This window comes from Melanostigma gelatinosum (genome assembly GCF_949748355.1).
Source record: "Melanostigma gelatinosum genome assembly, chromosome: 21".
NCBI classification, from domain to species: Eukaryota; Metazoa; Chordata; class Actinopteri; order Perciformes; family Zoarcidae; genus Melanostigma; species Melanostigma gelatinosum.
Genome location: NC_136654.1, coordinates 6,676,586 through 6,700,665, shown reverse-complemented (window position 1 = coordinate 6,700,665; position 24,080 = coordinate 6,676,586). Strand labels below are relative to the sequence as shown.

At 45.9% G+C, this 24,080-nt stretch overlaps 1 protein-coding gene across 1 annotated transcript; it reads right to left on the bottom strand.

Annotated features, from left to right (window-relative positions):
* Positions 1-591: 591 nt before the first annotated feature.
* rab11fip3 (RAB11 family interacting protein 3 (class II)) lies at positions 592-23,952 on the bottom strand (the record flags this gene model as incomplete). The annotated part of the gene is made up of 13 exons (XM_079294021.1): positions 592-4,250; positions 4,366-4,506; positions 4,602-4,757; positions 4,933-5,070; positions 5,188-5,269; positions 5,487-5,731; positions 5,888-5,981; positions 6,093-6,128; positions 9,076-9,276; positions 12,043-12,215; positions 14,391-14,467; positions 16,897-16,990; positions 22,324-23,952. The coding sequence occupies 13 exons, from the start codon at positions 23,950-23,952 to the stop codon at positions 4,137-4,139; spliced, it is 3,180 nt and encodes a 1,059-aa protein (XP_079150147.1). The 3' UTR covers positions 592-4,136.
* Between the last annotated feature and the right edge of the window lie 128 nt (positions 23,953-24,080).

Here is a 24,080-nt window from a genome sequence, read left to right as displayed (position 1 = left end):
TGGATTCGTTTCCATGTATCAATTTATTTGCACAATTCTTGATTAGTCATGCTGAGTATTAATAATACAAATTGGCTCGCATAAAGTTGTATGATACAAACTGACAGTAGAAAATAAATCTTTATTATCGCACATCTATACTCACCGGAACAGCAGCAGCTGGCCGGGTCACTATAAGTGGACAGATAGTCTTTCAACAGGTCTTCTGGCAGTTGAAGGAGTTAATATAGTGTTGATAACATGGTGTTGGTGTCAACAAGATTGTGTTAATACCGTTAACAAAAAGTGCAAAGTGTGGTTGAGAGCCCATGCAGTACATACCCACAATCTGCAGGTGGGGCTGGTAGATTTCAATGCAGAGAGGTATGGGGCTTGCACATGAATGAGAAGTTAATGGGTATTGAGAGAGTGGAATGAATTGAATACGTATGGTTAAATCAAACCTATATGCTGCTGCTAGAACCTATACAGTAAACACACAGCGAGATGTAAACACGTGCAACAAATGAGGCAACCAAACACAGGATCATTTTTATTCCATTTATTTTTCTAATCTTACTTTCACTGCCTTACCTTTAAATTGTTCTCTTTTTACAATGACTGAAATTATAGTTCCCCAGTAACAATTAGGATTAGATCATTTGGGGGATCTTCAAAAATAATATACAGCTGTAACAAATACTGTTATAATTTATACATTTATCTGTGAAAATAGGAATAAATTTAACTTTTACAATATTCTCTTTTTTTTTATCTTCCCATGTCACATAATGGCAAGCCATGCACTACTCCAGTAGTGATGTTTGTGCCTTCAGCAAACTTTCTTTGGACACTGGAAGTGAGCGTGAGAGAGAGAGAGAGAAAAAGTTCACAAAAATGACAATTCATATTTACAGTTTAGGTTGTTTTATAATTATAATTTAATAAACTGACAGTCACGTGGTCAGTGCTTTCCCCTGGGGCTCATTGTCAGGTTAGTTTTCGAGGCAAAGTTTGAGACACAGCGGCACAGTGTTGAGACTAGCAGGACAGTTTCTGTTTCCTTTCAGGGCGAACTCTTCATACGAACAGGAGGAAGTTACCGAGAGATCACGAACCCCCGATCGTTAAAATCACCAGTTAAACTTGGAACATCTGTCTTTGGTCATTTTGAAAGCAGGAGTTAAAATGGAGAAATGTTGGTGGTTAAAGTGCAGTTTTATCAGCTCTGTGGTCTCAATGTCTAAGTTATTCTGTTTCCGTCTAGTTAGTCGCCAAACTATCTGCCAAACACACTAAAATATGAAGCAGGGAGAGAATTAAGAGAAGTATAGCCTGCTGTGTTCAAGTGTCACCCAATTTCCTGTTTGTAATGCCAAAAGGATTCATTAAAACAAAAGAACGAAGAGTTAAATCTGTCGGGGCAAACCTTCTGTCACACTGAAAGACAGGACGCTGAACTCAGCAAAGCGTTGATATGAGGTTTAAGGTGTCGCGTGTCGACATTGTGAGGTCTCACAACTTCACGAACGTAAACTATGGATATGATTTGTCAGTCAACACGTGGGTCAAGCGACTGCATCGAGAGATATAGAATATAAATCTGTGTTTTCATGCAGGGACCTGACTCCATCTGGGAAGACAACAGTAGAAACTGCAGACTCGGCCATCGGTCTAAAATCACAACCCTGAGGAGGTCACAGCAACGTCAGCGTTATGGAAGAAGAGTGCCACGAGCTCAACAAACGACCGCTCGGAGCAGGTCACATTCAAGCTGTTTAAAAAAAAACACGATGTAGAGTCACCAAAGACGATGCTTCAAACGTTTCCTCTCAAATAATCCTCCCACAGATTAATCCAACGTGAACTCATCTCCCCTCAAAAAAATAAAATGTACAACGATATATTCAGCAGAACAGATCAGAGTGAGTCGTCGTTTGTGGCAAATGAGGAATAAATATCTGCACGTGATTTCAAATAAGAGAGAAAATAAAAAAAGAGAAAAACAACAGATACTGTACACGCTACATGCTAAGAGAAGAATACAGGCAGCTGTCTCTCAGCATAAGACAAGAAGAAGAAATGTTCCTTTTCTTCCCGACTATAAAAATACCTAGAATCTAGAATGAGTGTAGAAAAAACTTTACATGTACAAGTCATTTACATCCAAGGCCATTTTTCCATGGGAGTGGCAGGTGAAGAAGAGCAGTGACACAGATGTGAACAGGGTGAAAAATAGGCTCTCTTCTTCGCATATTGGCGCAGAATGCCATGCTGTTGGGACGAAAAACCAACCTCCCAAGATTTACCCTTGGACTAGGAATCCGTCAAGACGTCTGGTTAGGTATCTTACGCCCAAAAGTCCAAAAGTGATGGCCGTGCGGTATCAGTCCAAAATCAGTCCGTAACATCTTCGAGGAAACAGATGTTGCTTCAGCAGAGGAAGTCTAGAGCAGATTGGTTTCATCCGCCCAATGTCCACTTTCTTGCCGAGCAATTATTGCCACTATTCAGCCATCTCTCTTCAGTGTTTTTATATATATCTCCGGTCTGAGCTGCTGACGGCTGATAATACAATATGTAACTGAAAGTTTAACTCATCTTAAGACATGGCTGCAGAATGTAGTTTGTAGTATTCTTGAATATTTCCAATTCAATACGACATAAAAATTAGTGTGATGCGTTTTTTCTTCTTCTCGTGGGATGTCGCCCACACACCAGTCCCCACTCTGCTGGTGTGTCAGTGGCAACAAATCCCAGTCACTATCAGATGGGCTTCAAAACATCATTTTTCAATTTGATCCCTTCAAAAACAAATAATGAAATTAAAACAAAACTTAGTGCAAAGTACAACCATTTGATTATTCACATACAACTTGTCAAATGTCAGTATTTTTCAGTCTTGATTACATTTTTTTCTACCGACAATAAATCACTTGTGCAGCGCAAAAAAAAAGAAGAAGGGTCGGTTACCTGGATAAGCTTGCTCCCCATTACGTTCACTCAGCAAGAGAACACTGGAGTCAGGTGGGCTGTACTTAAAAACACGTGACTACAATTCCCAGAATCACTCGTCAGTTTCCCTTCATGCTTCATTCAAGCGTTAGTGTGAGCAAGTTATATTTTGTAAGTTACAGCACCCAGTCTACACTGCCGTGAGATCAGCTTGAGTTATGTCAGATGTGTTTTTGCCAGCGAATGATGGGAAATGTAGTATTTTTATTTATTTTTTCCACTTGAGGTTTCCAGCCCACCTGAGCTCCGGGACCCTGTTTCATTGTAAAACAAAACAAAAAATGAGATGAAACACATTATAAACCACCCACGTTCCTTCATATTACTCGCTAGTGTCACCAAGCTGTTTTTTCAAACCTTCAAAGCTACGCTGCGCAAAAAAAATTAACAAAACGGAATCGTCAAACACCTCACACACACACACACACACACACACACCCCTTAGAGGGACTGGTAGGCAGCACCGCACGCTTTAAACACATTAAGGACGAATTGAAAAGAGGAAACTGCCGCTCCACTCTCCTGCCCAGCGCTTCATACGGCTTCCTCACATTTGAGTAAAACACGATTCAGCCTGGGTCAGGAGATCACAGCCCACATACCTCCACCGTCCCAGTTAACATAGCCTGTACGGCAGAATCAATGAATACTGGGATCACCTTTCATTTAAGGCCTTTCGGTGCTGTAGAATTGTCTGATTGTGTTGTTTTTTTTAGCTCAATCAAACATTGACACTTTGTTGTTTTTTTTGGGAAAGGAAGATTTTTTTCCCCACTGGTTATGATACTGACTTCTTGCACACATTAACACATTCACAAAAGGAGACTCGGGTCCCTCAAACCAAATACATGGAGGTCACCAGAACCCAAGTGTGTTCAGGAAGGGGTTAACACATACACTCACAGATAAGCACAGACTCAAGGGATGTCTCACTGAATATTCTCTCTGACAGCCATGGACTTCTTCAACAATGTTAAATCCTTCTTTTTTTTGGGGGGGGCTGGATGAGTTGAGTGCGTTGTTGTTTTTCCCTACCAAAATTATTTTCACATCGTCTCCCGGTAGTTCTATTTTAGCCAAGTCTCTGATACTTTTACCAGCCCGAGGCATGCACTGTGCGCGGCCATCTGGCTGCATGGTGTCTATTTGACCTCCAGGATGGAGGGGTTGCACTCCATGATGGCCACGATGATCTTATCAATGTAGTCCTGGAGTCTGTAGTTGATCTCCTCCTGTTTGTGGACCGCCTCCATCAACTAGAAACAGAGCAGACAGCGGAGTTAAAAGTGACAACAGAGTCACGGGACAAACCTTTGCTTGAATTCAAGAAATACGTTTCACAGATTCTTTTTCCCGTTTTCTAAAACTCACCTCTACGCGAGACACATTGTTGATCTCAGCTGCCAGGGAGTCGGAGAAGGAGGCCGACATCAGGTTCTTGGCTCCCTGGATGCTCAGGTTGATGATCTGGCCGTTTAACTCGTCGTTCTGCTCTTTCAGGCTGCGGTTGTCCTGGAGAGTTTATAAGTCGAATGTAAACACGTCGTAAAAGAGCGGCACAGGCCTGATCCTAAATCATTCCGCCATTTCCAGAATGTGCATGCTACCTGTTTAAGTCGCTTGATCTCCTGCTCCAGCTCGGCTTCGCGGGTCCGTGTCTGATACTCCTGCAGCCCCGCGCCAGGTGTGCGCCCTCTCTTTGCTTCAGCTTCTAGCTTGTAGAGCTGGAGGTGCTCGAGCTGTTTACGCAAGTCCTCGATGAGCTGCGGCGAAATAAATCAAGTCAGTGAAGTCGTTAGGAATCTCATAACATAAGGGGTGTAGGACAAAAAACGGAACATTCAGTACATGACAAGGATGTTGTCAAACTCTACGCTGTGTTGGAATATTTTGTACGCAGAGTAGTGTTTATTTTGTACATAGAGAAACCAGTCCCACCTCCTGAGTGCACTCTTTCTCTTTCTGGCTCTGGTGGCGCTCGTGGCTCAGCTTGTCGGCCATCTTCCTGCGGGACTCCGTCTCCTCCTGCAACTTGTCGGACATGGCCTCTGTCTCATCCTGCAGCTTCCTCTTCTCCTGGACCATTAAAAAAAAAAAAGAAAAAAAAAGGGTAGGGTGAAGAGGAGTGTTAAGGCCGGTAAGAACTGGAACAACAAAAGGCAAAACAAACCCAATAGATATTGTTGCTCTCACCTCCTCTAGTCTCTCGATGTTTGCGCGAAGACAAGGAACGCATGACCTCAGCTCACTGTTCTCCTCGTCCAGCTGCTGCAGCCTGAGAAACAAACACAGACACACATCAGAACCCGACGCCACAGCCACAAAGGGGACACTGCTTGTTGAGAGTAGACGACGCTATACCACCGGGAAACAGCTTACGTTCAGTGGCAGGCTAGTGCCAGAGGGTGACAGTGTAGAGCCACGATGAACAAAAAGTGCAAACTTCTCAGGGTATCAAACACTGTTGTAAAGATCCAGATTCTTCTGCTCACCTGGCCTGCAGGTTTTCCAGCTCCAGCCCCCTCTCGCGCTCCAGCTTGATCAGGGCCTCCTTGTGACGGCGGGTCTCCTGCTGCAGCTGCTCGTCAGCCTGGAGCTCCTGCTCCTTCAGCTGCTCCTCCAAGGCGTTGGCCCGGTGCACCAGGTGAAGGTTCTCCTGGCGCAGCCGCGTGTGCTGCTCCCCGGATGACTCAGACTCCTTTTCCAGCTCCGCCACTCGACGCTCAAGGAGGAGCACCTGGGGGAAAAGTGCACGTCTGAATGTTAGTAACGCAAAACATCCACATGTATTGTAATGCTCCTTCTTCCTTTAACAACTACTGTTAACAGGTTGACAACTGTCGCAGCTCACAAGTGTAAATAACTGCAAAAGAAGCATCAGATGAGCCCTCACCTTGTCTGTGATGTCGTTGTCAGCGAGCTCCAGGATGTCCCGCGTCAAGTCGCTCATGGTGTCCAGAGTCATTGAGCTGTTCTGGAGGAGATGTCTGCACGTGGAGAGGAAACAAAAACATCAATCTCTAGAGCCAGTTCACGTTTGAAAAACAATCATCGTAGGAATATAAATGTGCTGAAACCAGAGTAGCTGTTTGGCTTACCTTGCTACTTTCTTGCTGGACAGCCTCTTGCCAGAACTGGATTGGGGGGGGGACAGACAAAACAACAGGAAAAATGGTCAGGAAGAGAAAAAGGATAAAGGAAAGAGACACCATCTCCTGGTATTCGTCCGATCCAACCCCCCGTCCCTCTCTCTGCTGGCAGAGGAGCCCCACAGGAAACGGGACGTATTGAGGTGGTTCTTCACTGACTAATCACTGGAGTTTTGAAACTAAAGCAACAAGATATTCACACATCACAACAATCCAACACAAACACAGCAGCAGAGTCTGACAAGTGCTGATTTAGGAGAAGTGTTGACCCATTACAGAGACTTTAAATGACACCTAAAATAGGACTTTTATAGATTTCTAAATTCCTGAAAGTGAATTCTGAAACTCTAGAATCACGACTTATTGCAAATTCAGATCAAATAGGATTTCAGCATTACTAAGTTTCTGTAATAGAGCTACTGGTCAGTAATCCTGGATCAGCAAGTCTCTTTGAAAAGCTTTACTTCACTACCGGCAGTCATGTTGCAACAACACAAATGAAGCATGTGGGAAAATGACACACTGGACACCACTCACCTGTGATACCCGGGGTTATTATTTCAGATTTCTACAATCCGCTTATTTTCAGATGAGCAAAATGTCTGTTATGCACGAGTGACAAATCATAGTTTGTACAGATGGCAACAATGAGAAGGAGCATGGTGGCCACTGAAATACCTTCAGTGAGTTTTTCCAATCAATGAACACCAAATGTGAAATATTAACACACAAAAAGAGAGGACAAAATAAACCATAATGAATGTGTGAGAGTACAATGTGTAGCACACACCATGCCAGTACAACACAGTCCGCACACATTATGAGAACATGCATGGTACTGTTTCTAATCAGCACGGCAAACACGTGCACACAGCTCACAGTCGGAGTGGGTTGTGAAGGACGGGTTACCTCGTCATCTCGAGGAAATTGAGGCGCGTGGAGAGGTCCTCGAGACGACTTATTTGTTTGTGACACTGGCTACAGAAAAAGTCCAGCGCCTCCTCCCTGAGGAAGCTCTGAAAGCGGTCAGGGAGAGGAGCGGGTGCACTGGAAAGAGGAAAACAGGGAGGAAGAGGAGGAGGAAGTGGTGAGTGATGGACAAGAAGGGGTGCGCTGAGGTGGGACAGGAACAACTCTGGGGGGGGGGTTGCAGGAGGTGTTCGTGAAAATACACAGGAGAGTTTGAAAGAGTAAAGGAAGACAGCGGGAGAGAGACCGCAGCGTGGCTTTGATTTGTTTTCCAGGAGACATAAAAAGGAGATGTTCTTTCCCTGCTGCCAAACATTGTTGTCTATTCAACATCTTTGCTGTGAGATTAGAAAACATAGGGTCGCAATTAAGTTAAAAAAAAAAAAAAAACTCTCCTCACATCTCTGCCAGCTGATTGTTCATTCAGGGAGCGAGTCAGGTCTGAATTATGCAACACTCTGGCGGAGACATGGCGTGGCTGACTTGGAGCGAGTGTCACGTGGCGGTCGTGTGACGATGTCGTACCGAACCATTTGCAGCGTGATGGGTGAGATTGTTAAAATAATGCTTGGAGCGCTGTGTGTGTTTTTGAAGAACAGACTGAGAGCACCCCCCCCCCCCCAGCAGTGTGTGCGTGTGTGTGTGCGTGTAGTCAAAGAGCTGTGATATGTAGATAGTACATGTGTGGGCGTGTGTGTGTGTAGGCAGCACTGCTGCATGGGCCAACGATGAGCACGATTTGCTCAAAAACACGGTGACGCATTCGTGAGTGGGTGAAGTTTGTGGGATGCAGTAATGTGTTTTTCGGGTATGATTTTGTGTTTTTTGGGCCCAACCACCACCAACTTGTATGACATGTAATCTCTCACATACTGTATGCAATTCACTGACGTCAATTCATTGATTTCGAGGATTCATAATCAACCCATATTTCTATTTTGTACATCCTTTGTTTACTTTGATGCATCCAAAAAAAAAAGAAATCGAACAAACAGATTGCAAAGCATTCATAACAGTCAGGTTGTACCTCTTATTTCCCTATTGTCAATGAGCTACAATAACAGGGCAGTTAGTTGTGAACAGCTTCCTGGCAAATCACAGAAATATCACCCGAGTGGGAATTACGCATGATCCGGCTTTTAGTCTCTGATGAAAACAGAAGAGGAGGAGGAGGAGGAGGAGGAGGAGGAGGAGGAGGAGGACAAAGATGAGCGGGAAAAGGCTACAAAACAAATGAGTAGTGCCATAGAGAGACGTGTGTTATGCACGTGTAGACATTTGTCACACTGTTAAAGTCTACCTGTGTCTGTACGACTGCAGGCCAGAGGCAAAGCTTGTTCTATACTCCGTCTGGCCGTCCCAGAAGGCTTGGCAACAGGCGCCTCCCTTAAGACTTAACTTACATAACATTTACTCAGCCTACTCGGGATCTCACAAGGGCAAATTAAAAGGAGGCAGACTTTTAGAGCAGGATTTAGATAGATAGATAGATAGATAGATGGATAGATGGATAGATGGATAGATGGATAGATGGATAGATGGATAGATGTAAATTTGTATTTCGCCCAATTGTCCACATTTCCAATAAGCGTTGCAACAGTGAGAGTAAGACTGACGCAGTGAACTTTGTATACACTTCATTAATGTTCGCCCTTCGCCAGAAAAGGAGGCAGATAAGGGGCGGGAAGGACGTCTCCAGATAGCTCTTATCATCGTTCGACCTCGGTGTCTTTGTCGAAAGAGAAACATTCTCTCTGAAGAACGTAAATAAGGGCATTAGAACCTGGACTGCACAGCTGAGAATGTATCACTGCCACACCTCTTATCAGGAGGGGCTGATAAAAAAGAAAGTTATAATGACATCCACATGGTTTAAATAATCTTCAGGCGCTATGACTTCATGCAACATTGGAGTTCAACGTGTGAAAAGTGCAAACGCCGTCTTTGTCAGAGGTCCTCATACCTTGGAGAGAGCAGGGAGGAGCCATTGATCTGCTCAGGCGGCTCCACGAGAGAGGAGTCGCCCCCCCCCTCGGTCCCCTCCACGCCGCTCTCCAGCAGCAACTCCGAGGTGTTGCTTTCCCCGAAGTCCTCAAAGTGCTCCTCCTCTCCGCCGATGACCGTCACCAGCGAGTGGTTATGTAGCTCAGAGTTCAGGGAAAACCTGAAGGGCACATAATGGGTTGGTGTTAGTGTGTGTGTGTGTACAACAACAGAGTAGTTAACTTACGGTCCGAGCCAGAAATAGAGGGAAATGTGTTTAGACCGGATAAAAATGGAGACCTGACTGGGTATAAACAGCCATTTACAAAACCACAATGTCAGCCAAACCAAACGAGGCCTTTTTGACTTCTTTCAAAGAAAATAAGACATGCTATGGGACTTGAGTGCAATACTGTCTGGATGACAAGTTGTTGTTGGACCCAGAAGCCTGGAAATGACTAGAGCCTGCTATAAAATCCCAAAGCACGTACAATGAATTCCCCCCCCCCCCCCCCCCCACGAAGAGCGCAACTGGACAAGTTGGACGATCGCTTGTCTTCAAAAGGTAATCTGTTAATTCACATTAATCCCAAACGTCTGCTTTGGCTGAAACTAAATGCTTTGTGCCTCGCTGGTAACGCTGAACCCCGATGGGGCGCATGTGAGAGGAACACGGTGGCAGTTTAAAGAGGGTCAAGCGTAAAACATGTTCTTCACTGCGCTGGCAGAAAGGGCTGCGACTATGACTTTCATAACTGGTTTGGTTATTTGACACAACTGAAAGAAAACCCTCTACAGGCTGGATCTGGAAGTCGCTGCTGTGAAGGTTCTGTAAATGAAGTCTTTGATGCTCATTTTACAGGAAAGCTGGAAAGCCGGCCTTTCCTGTTGTCCAACAGGATGTGCTCGATGTCACACACAGGACGAGGACGTCCGAATCAGCAGAAAAGCTTTCCTTCTCAGCACACAATGGCAGAACCCCATTCTGCTTGTTTACAAGACAAATGACATTCATCGGTCCAACTTTAAAGCTGAAGCGTCACCTTGATTTACAGAGTGAAAACCTAAATTAACTGTTACACATAAAAAAAAAAGAACGTCTCTTTTTCAAGCAGACAACAATGCAGTTTGAGCTGCCGCAACGTTAGGCTCAGCAGGTTAAATAAACAACCAATAGTCACTTACCTTTTACTCAGGCTCTGACTACGTGGCCCCATATTGAGGCCCTCACACAGAGGGACGGCGACGAGAGCGAACGCATCTTTGAACGCCCTCCGCTGCCCTGGCGTGAAAGCCGCGGAGCAACTGGAGTCACCACACCGGACGACCAGAGTGGAATCCTGTAGTTTCACAGGGTCCACCGATTTAAAATAAAAAACCCACGACTCTCCAGCGGGGAGAAGAACAAAAAGGGGGTCTGCTTTTGAAAACAGGCGACGTCCGCGGTGCTAACGAGCTGCCTATCGGTGCCACATGACTGACGCCGCATTGTCTGTGCCGACCGAAAGACCTGGCGCTGCACCCGAAAGGCTGGACTGCGAGTGGGTTAATCAGATTTGAGGCTAAGCGACGGCCGACAGACAGTCCTGCTGACCGTCCGAAGGCCAAATGTGTGTGGGGACACGGGTAAGACAGGGGAGGGTGGGGGGAGGCTAATCCTGTTACATTCTTAATCCCCAGTCCAGTGCATATACTCCGACCCGTAATAAGGCTAAAGTTAGCAGGGCTAACACGCGGACAAATCTCAGATCACACATTGACCTTTTTGTTTCTTTACTCAAAGTCAACAGGGAATCTCTGTGAGCAACAAATTAGTTTGAGACTTGGAGAACCTCTTAAAGGTTTGGGCATGAAGAACATGCCTATGTTTTCCATAGAAGCTGATACTCTTCTGGTGAACAGAATATAAATAATAAGAGTGTTGTTGTTCCCGTCAGCAGTGGACAAGTGGAGGGGAGAGAATGAGATGAGCCCATGTCACAGAAAAAAAAAAAAGGTGAAAAAAAAACAGCTAACTCAACACTTCCTGGAATTCAAGGCTCAATCATGGAATAGGAAGTCCAAACACATCCCCGTCAGGCAGACCGCTCCAAGCAGTCACCGAGCCGGACAGACGGGTCACAGCGTCAGCAGTTAAGGCCTCGGTTCTGTCTGCACTTCCTCCCTTGTGTTGGCCCCGAGTGCTTTATCAACGAGAACATGCACGCACAGGCACATAGACCTCATCTGCAGCAACTACCCGTCTTTAACAACAAGAGAATCTCCAACTCATCTGACGCAAATAAAAGACTACGTTCACATTGCAAGCCCAGTCAATTCAGATTCATTGCTCAGATCAGATTTACATGCACGAAAGACAAGAACAACGACGTCGCACGGAGGCGTATGGAAGAAGTCAGCGTTTACGGCTTCATTCGTAAGTTAAAAAAAAATCGGACTTGGTGCCACACTTTCATCTGGAGCGTGAACAGAGCCGAATGGAAGACAGCAGCACGGAGACAGCGTGATGCTGTGTTTCTGGTAACAATGATTCATTACTTTGTCATCACATGTAGTTCACTGTGGTGCGACTTTGTCTAATGTGGTAGAATTAAACGGATGAATTGCTTTTACTGAAGACTCGACACTACAGTCCGAATAATGCCAACTCATCTTCAGAGGACTTGTGACACAGACTGACACAGCTGTGCGTCAGGAGGAGGAACTCATCACATCAGCCCATTTGCAGGAGATTCAGAATGCAGCAGTCGTCAGGAAAGAGCAAATGGCCTTTTCTATTCTGACTGCTTCGAGTGGGCAGTGCTGGTGTTGATGGAGACTTAGATAAGTGGGTACTTTCCAGTGCATGTTAATTATAAACCCATGAACATAAGAGAAATGAAAACCGACTGATATGAATCCAGGAAATACGAGCATATTGGCCAAACATTGTGATGTTCAGACCGACCTATTTCCGCCGTCTTCAGGGTCGTGCAGCGTGGCCTCGATGCCGCTGTCCGTCTCCACGTCCTCGTGCATCTCGGGCGGTACGAGGGCCCCCGTGTCCTCATCGGTGAAGGTCTCACACTCACTGTAGGTGCTCTCCGAGCCCAGGTACGCACTGTCCGTCACCTCGTTCTGCTGCCGGAACAAAAACAAAAAAAAAACAGATCGAAGAACAAACACGTTACAGTTTGCCCATCAAGCTGTGAGCAAAAACACGATCTGAATAATTCATCCGAGGTGACCACAGGGCATGTACACAAACAGAGTCTTTATACATACTGTATTATCTGATTAAAAGAATAACATTTGCTCCAGTAAAGCAAGACAAGTAGTGCCCATCAAGCTGTTGCCATCATTGTAATGATTATTTCTGGCTCTAAAAAGTCATATGGTGTTATTTCAAACCAGGATTATTTGCAATTATGTGAAACAAAAAGGCAGCGATCACACTTACAGGTTGATCAAACAGTGTGAAACAAAAAAACCAAGCCGTTTCAAAGATGGTCTATTTTGAATATTTATAGAGCCAGTAGTTCCTGACGCCAACTACCAAACAAATCCCAGAGCACCAACAGGCTTCAGAGACAGTCCGCCGTGGTTCAGATGGCTGTTCCAAGTGAAAAACCTGCTGCATCGACACCTCTCAGCAACGAGTTCAAACGAAATGAGATTAGTTTCGGCTTTCTGAGCAACAAGCACCAAATGCTCCACACAAAACCCATACGTGCCAAAAAAATAAATAAAAGAACATCTGAATGCTGTCAGCGATTACACACACATTATCAGATATCAAAGCTGTGAAGCAATATGAAGGCAAGGCAGGTGAGCCCTGCTGGAAAGCACAACGTACCATTATAAATGCAGCGTCGAGAGGAGAAGCAGGGCCCAGAACCATTCTCACAGCGACAGGGAGGCCAGCCCGCCGTGAGAGCTAATCACTACAAATGCCTGCTCACCTTCACTCCAACAGAGAGTACATTTGAAGAAAGAAAGAAAGGAGAAAAAAAAAAAGGGAAACTACTGTGACACTTCGTTCAGCTCCGCTGGGTGGTCAGAGGGGAGGAGACAGAGACAAAGTCCAAAGAGCAGCAGAAGTCAGCTGTAACCAGAAGTCAGCTGTAACGCTCAATCAACCAGCGCTCTCAAGTTAGAACTGTCCGCCTGTGAGCCAATAGAAGAGTAACATCTGTCAGTGCAGAACCTGCATTACTGCTGACGATTACGGTTGATATTTGGTTCTATTTAGGAGTCAAAATGTGAGCTGGAAATGTGAAATTTAGCAACGGAAGAAAATATTTATTAAAGGAAAAGCGTGGCGGACGGGGCGTTGCTTTTCTCTCGTGCCCGGCCTCAGCCTTACCTTGCCTGTTATGAAAGCAAACAGGTCTAGAACAGCACGGCCATTGAGAGAGAGGAACCCTTCTCTGCCAGAAACGCGGAGGGGAAAAACAAGGACATGGACACAGGTGTGGCGTCTACCTCAAACATAAACACAAACTTCCCCCAAAAAAACTCCACTTACGAGTTCCAGTAAACAGCAAAGAAACTTTAATACACCTCTGGACCTGACACATTGTTAGTGGCCATTTTTTAGTGCAATTTGTAACATTGGAATAAAACAAAGGAGTTTATCGAGTGATCGTATGCAACTAAACATAACATTGACAAATGCCTGATTTAATCATGAAATCATCAACTCATGAAGCGGAGGGAACTCCTTTGTACCGACTGTGGTGCATAGGACTGCACTTCTAACCCATACCGCGAGAGGGAGCCGACACTGTGCAGTGTACAACCACTAAAACAACACTCGTGGCCCGGCACTGCTCAAAGTACACACAACAGCAGAGACCTTTCAATTTTTTGTGGGGCGCAGCAACAATGATGGTTAAATATACACAAGTTACAGCGCACAGGAGGAAACAGGAATCCCAGATATGCGGACCACAACTGTAAAAACACGAGTCCACTCGCATGTGAAAAGAAAAAAGAAAAAAAAAACTCGGGGCACATTCCAGCTAATTCAATATTTGTCAAAGAACACTCGAAAGCCTCGCCAGCCAGATGCTGTTTAGCGTCAGCCAAACCCCGGCGTGTTGAGCCTGTGGAACATTCACAGAGCGGTAATGATAGCTCTGCAAGCCACTCGGTGAATTACAGTGGGAAGAGAGCGAGAGTGCACGCGGAGTTCAGCCCTGTGAACCTTCACACTGTGCTGCTGTGTGCAGCCGATGGGAACCTAACGCACAACTGGACCACATACACACAACAGCAGAGAGAGAGGCTGAGCTCTCCTGTGTAGCGCCTCACCTCGTCGTACTCCTCGGGACAGCCCACAGCTCCATCGCCTGGACTGTAGTTTACATCGTAGGGCTGCGGCTCCGGACCTGCGCATAGGAGAGGGAGACGGGAGGAGGGGGGGGGGGGTTAATGTGTGCAGAACAAACAGATAAAGTCAAACAGCGAAAAGGAGGCTCGACAAACACAAGACCGGCGTGAGCAGCACCTGTGCCTGTGTGCAAACAAACGAATGAATGGAGGAAGAAGGCGTCACAGCAGAGCTGATCAAATGTAGCATGCTGCTACTAATAGACTGCAAATCCACCGTTGCACCGATTCATTATTTGGGCAGTATTTCTGAAGCGCACAGAATGATAATGAGACAGCAATCTTGGATATTGCTTTTGTTGACGACCCCGCTCTCTGGTTAACAGCATTAAAACGTTCATCTAAATGTCTGCCGAGATCTATGACGGGACCAAGGCCACTCCATATCTCTTCATCTGAAGGTAAACGGGTGGCTGCTACTGCAGGCCTGTGAATGTAATCATGATACATCTCATACAGTATATTACTAATGTACTGTGTTATTCTAATCTAATAATAGATTACAATGCGTTTGTGTTTTACTCTTAATCATGAGGACATTTTATCTGACGTTCTTTCAGATAGTCTTCCATTAATCTTTGTTTTGCAAAGGAATGAATGTGACTCCACTCTTAACAGTGAATATCTGTCTTTGGAGAACTGATGTTTCTGCCTGTAATGTGTTTGCTCGAGCACGCAATCAGCACATTTTAGAGTGCGAGTCCGAACGGCCCAACTCCGGCATATTTACAGTCGGCAATCTCAGCGGGATGTGACCGTAAATATTATGTAACTTTTACACACTCGCATTTCAAGGGCTGTTGAATGTCATGTAATGAATGAATGGGCAAAATGAAACAAGAGAAAAAAATAAAGAAAAAAAAGGCCAAGAAGCCACCCATATCCAATTCAAATGTGTCAATACGGGCTTCTGCTGAGAGCACCTGCGATGTAACCTGAGCCAGACGAGATGGAGCCAGTGTGGCTGGTGTATCTAGTAAACAGAGCTGTGAATGGCACCCTGCTGAGAGAATAGAACACAAACAGTGTTCTCCGGAGCTGCCAGTACACCCAAAAGGGCTGCTGTACCCCCCCCCCCCCACGTCTTATGCAACCCCGTTGCTCCTCGAGACTCGTACACATCGCAGGCTGTCTCAGTGAAATGAGTCCGCACTGAATGGGAAGCCGGCTCCTGTTTTGACCGACACACCTGCAGTCTTTTGGCGTAAGGTCAAAAATATCAGCGGACTGAGAGGTTTTCTAGACCAAACTGTTGTTGTTCCAGACATGCCACAGCCACGACAGGGGGGGGGGGGGGGCAAGGCATTTCCACAGCCTGCGGGCCTGTCTTTATTAAAAAGGTATCCCTGCCAGTAACAAGTGCCGCAGAAGTTAAATTAAAAAGAAGGTGGAGTGCAATTAAGTTTGTATTGAAACTAGACAGCAGAGGTGGTAGAGAACAGGATCTAAAATAAAACTTCAAAGAAAAAAAAGCGTCTCTCCGCTGCACTCCCCCCTTTTAACGAGCATAGTGGAATTCTGTCAGCACGGTGCGAGTAGAGGTCTGTTCCTCGCACACTAATGTCTCCCAGCGAAACATATCTGATTCACTCCGGACGAGAGGCAGGAAAAGACAGGACGGCGTGTTACGGGAACATAATGATCCCCGGCTGGATGATGACCCATGACATCATGGTTACAGGATACGGCAAACAAGCCGCCAAAATAAAACAAAACAATTTCAAATGACACGTGACCACAATTCATACATGACAGAGACCGTCACCTACCGTCTGTTAAGGCAAATATTTCAGATTGCCTATGTTTTTGGTGACAGGTTGTGTGTTTTGTTTTTTTATACATGCAAAAACAGGCAGGTCTGTGTAATCTGACTTTACAACACAACTCGTGACACGGCGGGTGAAACAGAGAGGACGGTAAATAATTTAGGCGAATAGGACTCTCTGCCCGAACCCGCTCTGAGAGCTTGCCAATGAGCCTGTGTGTGTGTGTGTGTGTGTGTGTGTGTGTGTGTGTGTGTGTGTGTGTGTGTGTGTGTGTATCTCATGCTTTCCAGTGCATGACTTATTGATGGCGAGAGTAACCGGAGCCGTGCAAACCCAGAACGAGTGGGAAAGAGTGCTTCCAATCAATGGGCCCGGGGGGATTGAGGCAAGCGGCGCACTATGGCAGTGACGTCACCATTGAAAGTAATTTAAAGAGTTAGATTAGATTAGATTTACTGCTGAGGTGACCCGGAGACATAACACAAGAGATTTTTGATGTCACAACATATTTAGTAGGTAGGTTTCACGGATCATTACATGTAGAGCCCCCCAGAGTCTTAACAGGCCAATTGAGTCCATAAAAGGGGAACACGAGATTCAACACACGTCACTTCCTACTTGACATGGCAGGTGTGCGTTAGGACGAGCGTCTCAGGACTCACCTCCATTGCTGATTGCAGAGATTCCGCGGTGGAAGTCTTCAAAGCTGATCACTCCCAGTCCACTGGGGTCCAAAAACTTGGTCAGATCCTTTACCTGAAAGACAAAAGAAACATTAAAATATCATCAGTTCTGCCTAGATGCTTCCAGATGATGTCATAAATTGAGTAAGGAAACTACTTTATTGCAATGTTTGCACACTGACTTCAAAAACACGCACAGAAGAACAAGTCAGTCACTGAGCTGAGCGTAAGCTACGTTAGAAACTACTAAGAACTCTTTGTTGGGGTCGCTTCACTGACACGACAGTTTTACTGCAGAATTATGTGAACTCCAGAGATTATGATTACAGGAGCATAAAGTCAATAAAAAACGACTTCTGACCTCCTGAAGGAACTCATATTATGCGGACATCAAGTGTTTCTGGCTTTATTGGATTCAGGGCAATAGGGCGTTTACCAGGATTTAAACGTGTGCAAAGGGTACGGCCTTAAAAGAAGAAACACAAATGTTCTCGAAAGCTTTACAGACAACTCGTTAGCACCAGGGGCATGTTTTTAGGTCATGAATAAACGACGCCTTGTAGAATCTTTCTTACATTCGATCATATAAATGAAGCACGACAGCCTTTGCTGCACCGACACTTCGTTGCACTCAGCTGTTGGATGAGTTACATAAGTTCACCTACACGCTGTATCAGCTATAGTCAGTCACATGGCAACAGGCGGATGTGCACTTCAGTAACTACAGGACATCGGAGCATCGTAATACATTTAGTTATCCGGCTCCCAAAGACCTAACCTGGGTGCTACATATGAGTCTGTATCGGTTATTGATGGCGCCGAGCAATCCCAATCTATTTACATAATTAATGGCCGAAGTCAAATGTCGTCTCTCGGGCTCCCTCCCTGCATTACACACTAACCCTGTTATTACAGTCAAATTTAAAGGCGTGCAGTGACTGACAGAATGAGCTGGGAAGGAGCCTGAGAGCATGTCGGGTGAGGTTTCTGTGGTTTCAGCTCACTTTATTCCTCGTGGAAGCGAGCACACAGAATGTGAAGACGAGACTCACATTCTGTGTGTGTGTGGCTTCTGTCTTCAACACTTTTTTTGTATCAGTTACGCATTAAAAACAAGTTGATATGCTTAGAAACGCTGAGCTGTGACTCTGAGAAGGCTGAAACTCCAACAAACCCCGTGGCTTATGATCTGGGTTTGGTGAATTCAGCCCAGCTGTAGTTAGAGAGAGGAGGAGTGTTGGTTCACACTGCAACGCTAAGTTTAGCATGCGGATGCAGGGGCTCATCCAACTGCCATCTCTGACATGCTCAACCTTTCCATGCGGTAGGTTTGCTACCGGCCATAGGCTGAAGGAAGGGTTGGTGGAGAAACCGGGTGTTTTAACTTGTGAAACTGAACTTCTGACGTTCGGTGGAGGTTATAGCGGTGGGCGTTAGAATGCAGCTTTTAGTTTTCCGTTCCTCAACGGAGCATCGCAGCTCACAGGAAGTAGTGTTGTTCCATGAAGCTGCATCAGAAACACCTCTGCTTGGTGAGGTGATGAAAACTCAGGCGACCGAGAGATGAATCATGAGTGCCTGACAACTTCTATAACATGCGGTGAATTATTATTATGAGTTATTGCGTCTGCAGTATGTAGGGCGGCGTACTGTAGTGACATACGACTTAACGGGCCGGATAAACCGCTGTCAGAGCCGAGGCAACCAGAGCACTCTATGATGTGGAAGCGATCCATGGCCTACATCAGAGTTGTTAAGCTTTTTCAGCGGTGCCGGGTCCCTCAGGTCTTGTGAGCAAAGCCTTTCTGGCTATTCCTAGGTCTAACCTAAAAACTACAGGTGAATGGGATTATAATCCAGTTGTATTTTGGCCCATGAGACCCTGGAAAGGCCTCTCAACACAGCTGTTAAACTGCCTGCTGTGTTGCAACTGCACTGGATTATCAATCTATGGTTTTTTGTTGTAATGTATATTTGACCTGCTGTCTGACTGCCTCCATTGTTTTGGGTCTCGCAACATGCCGTATAATTACAGAGTTGACTGGCATGAAGTTTCGGCTCGCAAAAAATGTACTTCTTAAAACTATTTTACAATGGTACTCTCTGGATAAGTATCTAACAGATACTGTGTTATGTATTGTTACAGCCCAGAGAGACACTGTTAAGGCAGATTTTAAAAAACAAAAAAAAACCTCAAAGGCAACTCCGTCAGCCCCACAGCGGAGCGGAGCAGCGAAGGCACTGTGTGGTTTTTCTGTTTCCTCTATTTGTGTCTAATCAGTGGCGGGGCACGCCTGACCGCCTCCACACAGACCGCTGTTGTGCGTAACCCCATGGAGAAGAATACCCTTTTGGTGAGAGTCTTTCCCTGAGAGGGGGGCGGGGGGGGGGGGGGGATTTCACAATAGTTCCGAAAACAAAACTCCGATAACCGTGATCATGTAAGCCTATAGCGGGGTTTGCGGCAGATGATGAACAATAAGGCAGAATGATCTTCGGGTAGGAAACCATAAAAACACACATACTCGGAAAAAGTGAAGTCAAGAGAGGGGACGTTTCAGGCCATGGGGTACATTCCATTGTGGATTAGAGGGGCAGTACATAAAAGCAGCGGGTGATGGGGAGGGAGGCAGGCCAAAAGTAGGTTGGGAGTGTAGACTGACACGAGAGACACGACCACAATGCCGTTCAATATGGCTTTTGTGCAGAATTGGGGTCAAACCCAGTGAGCGAAAGCAGTGAGCGGGGGGGTTAGAACGATATTTTCAATCGCTGAATTCGAAGATGCCTGCCGGGACATTTCACGTTTGAGGACGATGTCCGTCTTTCAACACACTAAAACTTCAGTTTCACAAGACTGACTTGACATCTAGAGGCTTCAAATCAACCTTCTAATAGTTGTGAATAGTGTAAAAAGGGTGTGTGTGTGTGTGTATGCACTTGGTCACTATCATTACCTGGAATCATTCTGGAGACATTTGCATGCTTAGCATACAAGCACCAGACGAACACACACATGCAAATACCTCCTGAATAACTTCCTGCTGTGGGTGACGGGTTGCTGGCATATTTGTAAAGTGGTACACAGTAATACACACATGCCAGGTCTGCTCCTAGCCCCCAACTACACTACTGCAATGTAAATATAGATATTAAATCCTGCAAAATTGCCTCTTTTAGAGGACCAACAACGAAAGTGCAAGAGTGTAACCGTTAACAAGACCTCCACTTGGCTTACATCCCTACTGGCAATTTAAATGTTTTATTGTTTTAAAGTGTTATTTATGGATGTCCTTATGAGTTATGACCTATGTCCTTGTGGTTTTCTCCACCACACTGCTGAGAGACTTGTTTTCCCACCATGGCACACAGTATATTTCACTAATCTGCAGGCGTGGAGGCTTTTCAAACCACTTTTACCTCCAGAGGACTTGAACTACGAGGCCATATGAGGGCAAAGCTTATTTAATTATGAGAAGCACACATGTACTGCAAGCAGATATGAGAAGAGTGAACCATCGGCTACCTCAGGAAAAGAAACAATCTGACTTCGGCTGCGTGCCGGCCTTGTTAGATCAGACCCGACTTTCCCGCTGATCCTTGAGTTCAGCTGCTGAATGCCAAAAACCACGGAAAGGTTTCATGCATTATGTAACAGTCCACAAATTCTGAAGATAAGTCTGTCTCCTGCGTGCTCACTTATTGCAAATGAGAAAGGCAAAACATGCCAAAGCCTCTCTCTCTCTGATCATGAAAGGAGGGAAATCTGAGAGGAGTTTCCTGCAAGAGCACAAATTAGCTCTTGCAAAACAGATATTCGATCGCCAAAAAAGAAACGGGTAATCAATCTGCACAATCTGGTTAGCAGTCCTTTTTAAATAACCAAATCGAAACAGTTGGAATCTAAACAGTACGGAGGAAGAGTAAAAACACACCCGTGGAATAAAACCATCTCCCCGTGTCATGTCAATGTCTCACCTTTAGCACTGCCTAGCAAAACAACAGGTGGAAATGATTTACATTACACTAACGTGACAAAAGCTCTGCTCCTCCAGCCCTAAAACAAGGTCATGGGCAGTGAGTTGGTGGATTGGCCACCCAGACCATGGACTCCCTCTGACTCAGGGAAATACATTTTACTCTTAATCCTTCACAATTCCCCCGCCTGGGGAGCCACAGATACCTACGGCTAGACACGGGACGGGTCAGGGGCACCAGGGGCGCTTTGAACCGGGAGGGCCGGGATTAAAAAGGGGTTAGCGAGCCAGCGTCACACACACACACACACACACACACACACACACACACACACACACACAGAGTGTGTGGGGGGGGAGTACCAACAACTAAGCATCATCACCCAAAGGCCTTGCTCAAAGTACCTCAAAAGGCATCTAAAATAAACACAGGGACACATTTTTTAATGGATTATAAATACTGCAAGTATCTTATCTTCGTGAAGAAATAGAGATCAATAAATGAGTTTAAAGAAAGATATCTCATCCATGTTGATCAGGACAGTTCTGTGTGTTTCAGCTACCGGTTAGGTTGCATCATTGTTTTGCATTTTACTGTTATTTGCAAATGGTGTGATCACTTAGATCAAATAGATACATACAGACGAGCACGTCTGTTACTCCGGGGCACATGAGACACGTGTCAAATGTGTATATTGTGAATTGAACTTCCGGGTGAAGACTAGACCAACGCCTGAGCCTCAAAGGATCTGGGTAATGCAGTTTAGTTCATACCTTTACATAGATTAAACAACGACAAACTCTAATGAAGCAAACAGCCTCTCTTCCCTTTCACTGCTGGTATAAGTAACGGTGAAACTATTTCACTAAAGGGCCGTGAGCAACACATGGGTGAGGGTCATGTGGGTGGAGGGACTTCTCCAGAGATTATCCCCAAATATGCAAATGAGACGATTTCTTTTTTTTTCTTTTGACATATGGAGGAGTGTCGGACCGGAGAGAATTCATTACAGCCAATATGCTTGACAGATTTATCTGGACGATAACCCAAATCCTGACTCTTGGACACTCACCAAATATAGCTGACCGACTAATCCAGGCATGGTTTTAACAATACGCAGGGGTATTAGCCAAATCTATCACATTGACTGTACCACATTGACTCACTTTACTTTTAAAAATAGTGACTTGCAAATAGATTCAGATCCTAACCGACTTGCAATGCTGATAGCAAAGTGACAGATAGATTTCAGTTCATTGAATTAAGCAGGCTTTTTTTGCAAGAAGCTCGCTCTCTCTGAGGTTCAGCAGAAAAATCGATTATAAACCATTTACATGGTTTTACACGGAGCGCCACTCCGCATGCATTACCCAGAGGCTGCTGCAAGCTCAAAAACAAGGACATCAAAAGAAAAATAAGGCCTCTCACCTGATCGGCCCCGTAGGCGGCAGCAAACTCCATGAACTCCTCGATACGGACGAAGCCGTCTCCGTCCTGGTCTAAAGCGTCGAACACAGCTTTCAGCGGGGCGACGTCTTCCTCCCTCGTATCCACAGCCGAGACCATTGGCAGTGAGTCATCTACCACCATCTTAGAGAGAGAAATGGTCTCCACAGTTTGCTCACTAGTCCATCCGGCCTCAGGAGAAGACGTGTGTAAATCCGGAACGGAGAAATCAAAAGAAGCCACTTCGTGACAATCTGCTCCTTCGAGCCGGTTCCCGTCCGGCAACCTCTCCTCTTCCCTCTGTTCGGTTGCTGGATCGGGAACGCCTCCATTCTGGACACCCGGCCGGGGTTTCAAGACCCAAGTTTCCTCGTCGTGGACGTCGTCCGCGGTCGAGCACGGGTCCAACGCCATTGCCTCATTCCCTTGATTTTGGGCCTCAGAACAAATATTGTCCTCCATCAAATCCGCAGACTCATTCTCCACAGAGCAGGTGTCAGTGGTGGAATCCCCCTGGACGAAGACATCTTCAGCCAGAGGCACCGTCAGCGATGGAGGTTCAGCTGATGACGGTTCGGCTGACAGACGCAGAGCAAATGAGTCATTCTCACCTTGTTGCTCTGAAGTCACACTTCTATTTACAGCCGCTCCCGCGTGATACACCTCCGACTCTTCTGCTGATAAATCTAACGGCACACCTGTGCAGATAACAGCGGGAGGACTGGCGGGACGCAGGCTCAGACTGCCGTCACAATCTGGAACCTCCAGGTCCAACAAAGGCACAGATCCTTCGCAGCGCTCCAGCAGTGTGTGGACTTTGTTGGGTGGGAGGCAGTTCTCAGGTAAACCTGGCTGGGTAGAGCTCCAGGTTGAAGGCAGATCAGTCACTTGATCAGGGAATAAACTCTCTCTGGTTTCAAGTGACAAAGTCTCCCTCCCTGCCTCCTCCTCTTCCTCCTCTTGCGACAGGTCTACCAGCTCCTCACTGACACCCTGTGGGTTCGACTCACCCGAGGAGTCTGGGGGGAGACAAGAGAGTCCATTCGAGAGGAGGTCTACCAACAGAAATGGATCCCCCGTGTTGGTCTCAGGATGCCTGTCGGAAATGTCCGACGGAGAGGCCGGCACACTGAGCCTCATTAGCTCAGCCTGACTACTGAGGGTCTCCAGAGGGCCCTCCTCACGGGCAGAGCTTTTTCCAACCACATCAGCGAGTTTGGGAGAAAATAGCCACGACAAAGTGCAGTCACTCAGCTCATCGGGTCGCTTTTCTGTGAAGGACTCTATGTGAGAAGTACCACGGAGAGGAGCGTTGGGATTATTGGACTGATCTCCCTCAAACTGCAAACCTCCACAGGAAAGATCAGAGATATTTATTCGGTCGTCCAGCTCTACTACCGGCTTGTCCTGGTAAACGTTTTCTTCTTCTTCACTTTGTTGGAATGTCTGCTCCTGGTCGCCGTTTCTGAAATCCAAACCTGTCTGGCCACCCTTGTTTTCACCGAGCTCACCTCCATTGTCTGAATCCAGTGGGTGAAATCCGAGAGGAAACGCATGTTCTGACTCCCACTGTGTGAGCCCCAAAGGGCCAGACAGAACGGTCGGTTCCATTTATACTTATGTGATCCACTTTACACAAAGCTGGTGTACTATCTCACTGCTGCCGTCGAGATCCAGCTCTTACACTTTAATGCCATGTTGTTAAACGGCATCTTGCAAGCATTGATCAACGTTAGGTA